Raw genomic sequence first — 4,252 nt, 5'->3', positions numbered from 1 at the left:
AAAACTATTCATATGATATGAAGTTTACAATTTTGAAAGAACTTTGTATTAATTTTTAACGTTAAATGAAACTTCTCTGATACATGCTCAGAAGTTATGGAAGGTTTTAAAGATAAAATGAATTTTCATTAGATGACAAAATTAGCCACAACCTGAAAGATGAAAGAACCATGTGACAAAACATTTACAATTAGGAAAAATTGTTTATGACCATCACGTAAATTTTGATTGCTAAAGGTACAGGAATAGGGAAAATTTTCAAAGTGAAAAGCATATATTTTTATTTTTAAAAATCTAACACTTCGCACTATCCTTGGGCCTGAGCGAATTGGGAAGAATTTCCCAATTTTGGTAGCGAACCAATTGCTACCTAATGTCATTAATAACATACTAAGACTTTGATTGCTAGATGTCTATGACTAAAGATATTCGAATGTGTAATGTCAATTCAATATAGAACTAACTTAGCCCAATCCTGTGGACTGAACGGGCCATGAATGTCACAATCTTGTAAGAATGCCCATTGCTTATCATCACCAAGCTAATACATGTACTTTTATGTTTAGGAGAAACGAAGAAAACTTTTAAATAGTTTAACTTGTCTCTGGTTTATTTTGCGTTAAATTTTATTGACATACAGGGTGTCCCAAAATATATGATACCATTTGAAATATCTGCAACAAACACATCCCTTGGCCAATTTGTTGATATATGTCTCTAAAAATATTTGAATATTGCATACATTTTTTTAGCAACAAAATATTCCAAAAAATTCTCACACTTATGAAATTGCAACGTAACAAATTAACATCAAACTTTTGCCAAAAAAAAAAAAAAAAAAAAAAAAAAAAAAAAAAAAAAACAATTTAAATCAAAATGGATTATCCAAGAGCTAGCTACCCTCATTTTGAAACTGTAATTATCAATTCTAGTCTTACGTTACTGCTGCTAAACCCAAACCAGAACCCTTAACATATATTAAGGTTTTAACTTTACCTCTGATGAAAATCCATAAGTTACTACCAAGACAGGCACTGTTGTCTAAAGTTAAGGAATTTTTAGCAATGACTTGACATTATCATTACACAGATAGAACGTCATTTAGAGGGTATCATTTAAAAACCATAGCATTCTTAAAAGTGAACTCATTTTGTTGTTTTCTTATTAACGACTGTCAAATCGTGTGAATAAAATTGGACAACATATGCAATGTTTATAATGGGACACCCTGTATAAAAATAAGTACCCCTATAATGTTTTATTGGATTTCTTTGATTCCGTACATTAAAGCTACCAGAATCATGACTGAAAGCAAATTATTTAGTACATAATCCTAAATATAGAGATACTGAATATAAGTACAGTTTGTGTTCTGAAATAAATGTCTTCATGACATAAATCATTGTATTAACACGATTGTAAATAGACGCGCGGAAATAGTCTAATGACCCCAGATAACCTTGGACACTACTTTAGATTGACTTACGTTGACCTATTTTACTGGCAAAGCAATCATTGTTTTAGAATATTAAAAATAGTGAACAATCTACCGGTAAGTGCACTATGATCACAATAATAAAAAAGACTTCGATATTCTGTCCTTATACATCTTTTGCGTGTGTGTCTGTATGTGTGTTTGTGTGTGTGTGTGTTTCAAATTGATTTCTTCACTTAGCAAAAATGTTTAATATATCAAAGAGATTTTTAACTTTCGATCTATTGTTGATTAATAACAAGTAACCTGCTCAAGGCTTAAAATGAGCACAACGTGTAAAATAAAGGGAAAGTTTGATTTCTTCTATCATGAGACAAGTGAGATTCTTATAAATTTATTAATAATATGATTATCGATCTTAAAATGCATTGTACATCAATTTAAAGGGAAAAGTAGATACAAATCACTTTTACCAATTTTGTTTTTTATATTCCATTTTAAAACATATTTCATGACACTACTTCATTAAGCACGAACAGATGACGCAATTCTATATTGTCAATACTGACGTAGACTAATGGCGCATGCGCTGAGATATACATCGGTATGTATTTATTGTGTAATATGCGTGTTCTTATCATTGTTTCTTGATCACAATGAAGGCCACAATCTTGTGTATAACTCTTCTTGTCGTCGCTGGTAAGTTACATGAGTATATCTGTATTTACATTAATCTGTAATTTTGTTTTTTTAATATTTAAAAAAAAACTATGAAAAAAAAGAACGTGAAGGGAAGCTCGATAAAGATTCTCAAAAATGCAAATATACAGCACTAAATACGATAAACCAAGGAAATACAGTAGGAATTTCGCTAAAATATGATGCACAAATAGATCTCAGGACAAATTTTGATAAATCGATAGACATATTTGAGAGACATTTGAAACAGCTGAGGTTTAAGAACAAGAATTCCAAAATTCAATTTTAAAATCTCTCTGTTGGTTTGTTAGTTCATCATTAAGTGTAAAAAGAGTAATTACAATTTACATCAAAAGAATATGATCTCCATTGTTTAATGATTGCATGGGATGCTTTTTATCTAACTCTTTCTGCGTTCCCTATCATCATATCTTCAATCCGATCACAGAGAATAGAGATATCTTTTATTATAATTTTTTTTATAATAAATTGATGATTTTTACACTCATGGGCTGCCTTAATCCTCTCAATAACGTCCTCAAAATTATGTCGCCAAACTAGGTATCGTGAACTGAATTAAAGAAAACGATGCTTTGTGAAAGTGGGATCAGTTATTTCAATGATTTTATCAATCAAATAATGAATTATTATTTGGAATTCTACCTAGATATTCCATGTTTGCAAATGCACTTACAATTCTTGAAATACATCGCATGGTCTCAGGAAACAGTGTTGAATATACTTGATAAAGAAGTAAACATGCGCTATAGAACAATATCTAACACTGACTCCGATCATTACTGCAATAGTCCCTATCTTTCTTATGCAGATTGTTTCGCGAATGAGTAATTATTTTCGTTAAAAAGGGTTGAACTCACCCCCCCTCCCCAGTGGATAAATGAATCAGTAATATAATGTTATTCTAAAGATATAAATATAATATAAAGTAGATTTATCTAATATATATATATATATATATATATATATATATATATATATATATATAATATATATATATATATATATATATATATATATATATATATATATATATATATATATATATATATATATATATATATATATATATATATCATTGAAATTGCAAATATAAATGTATCAAATAATGATAAAGTATTTCGTTATATTGGAATAAATTGCTAGTAGACATATTAATAAAATTCAATAATCATTGTATTTTTTGGTTTCTTTCACAATACAGTTGCATCTGAGAGATGTACATTTTTCCACCATGAATGTAGTGGAACTACCTGTACAGATGGAGCTCCTCATTGCATTTTAGGCCAATGTAGATGTACCCACAATACAGCCAAAGGTAAGATTTTCAGATTATCACACACCTTTTTACTTACTAAATCTAAAGCATATTACAAAATACGACAATTTGAAAAAGAAGGAGAACACCATAAAATCCAACTTTATGGAATTAAATTAATATTGGTATCCAGAATAAATAATATCCATTAAACATCTGAATCAGGTGAAAGAAATATCCATGATTGAAATTTACCTTCTATTCCTATTAAGATTATTTCTATTTAGAAATTAACGGGTGCAATCATTGTTGACAAATTAAACATGACCTGCTCTTAAGATAGTATTTGCTTTGATTGCAATTTACTGAATTTAATGAGCCAAAATATCATTATTTTTCTTTTTTTAAATTCAAGCTTGCACATCAGCCTCTGATTGCACAGAACATTGCCTCGCCTTCGGTAACCAGCACTGTGTTGATGGAGAATGTCATTGTCCATTTGACAATCTTATTCCAGGAGGAAGATAAGAAGGGCCTGGAATAGGAAATTAATCATTTTATTTAAAAAAAAATGACATGTGTTTTGAAATAAAATTCCACAGGATTTTAAAAATATTATAATGTTATACTTCTGACCAGCACATACATACTTAAAGAGATGAGTAAAAGTAAGCCAAAACAAAAAATAACAAGGTTTTTAAAAATTAATTATAAATGTTTCTACATATGTACAATAAATACAATCTCGGCTTAGAAAGTCCATATGGGGACATCATTGGATGGATTCCCTCTACTTCTACTTGTAATGATTTTCTCTATGGCCCATCATGTCCTCTCAAATC

General features: G+C 29.3%; 1 protein-coding gene across 1 annotated transcript; it reads left to right on the top strand.

The window, feature by feature from the left end:
• The first annotated feature begins 2,087 nt into the window (after nt 1-2,087).
• Nucleotides 2,088-4,025, top strand: LOC133174692 (serine protease inhibitor Cvsi-2-like). The gene is made up of 3 exons (XM_061309776.1): nt 2,088-2,134; nt 3,357-3,470; nt 3,826-4,025. Exons 1-3 carry the CDS (start codon nt 2,092-2,094, stop codon nt 3,936-3,938), a joined length of 270 nt encoding a protein of 89 aa, XP_061165760.1. The 5' UTR covers nt 2,088-2,091; the 3' UTR covers nt 3,939-4,025.
• Nucleotides 4,026-4,252: the final 227 nt, after the last annotated feature.

The sequence above is a fragment of the Saccostrea echinata genome, unplaced genomic scaffold (assembly GCF_033153115.1).
Source record: "Saccostrea echinata isolate AGI-Se365-2 ecotype Australia unplaced genomic scaffold, CSIRO_AGI_Sech_v1 ptg000058l, whole genome shotgun sequence".
NCBI lineage: Eukaryota > Metazoa > Mollusca > Bivalvia > Ostreida > Ostreidae > Saccostrea > Saccostrea echinata.
Note: the sequence above shows the minus strand (reverse complement) of the source record. Positions and strands in the feature narration are given on the sequence as shown.

Bases quoted from the DNA above. Each gene is read 5' to 3' on its own strand.
- LOC133174692 (XM_061309776.1), top strand. From the start codon at position 2,092: ATGAAGGCCACAATCTTGTGTATAACTCTTCTTGTCGTCGCTG. The intron at 2,135-3,356 runs GTAAGTTACATG...TTCACAATACAG, and splicing joins AACTCTTCTTGTCGTCGCTG to TTGCATCTGAGAGATGTACA. The intron at 3,471-3,825 runs GTAAGATTTTCA...TTTAAATTCAAG, and splicing joins TACCCACAATACAGCCAAAG to CTTGCACATCAGCCTCTGAT.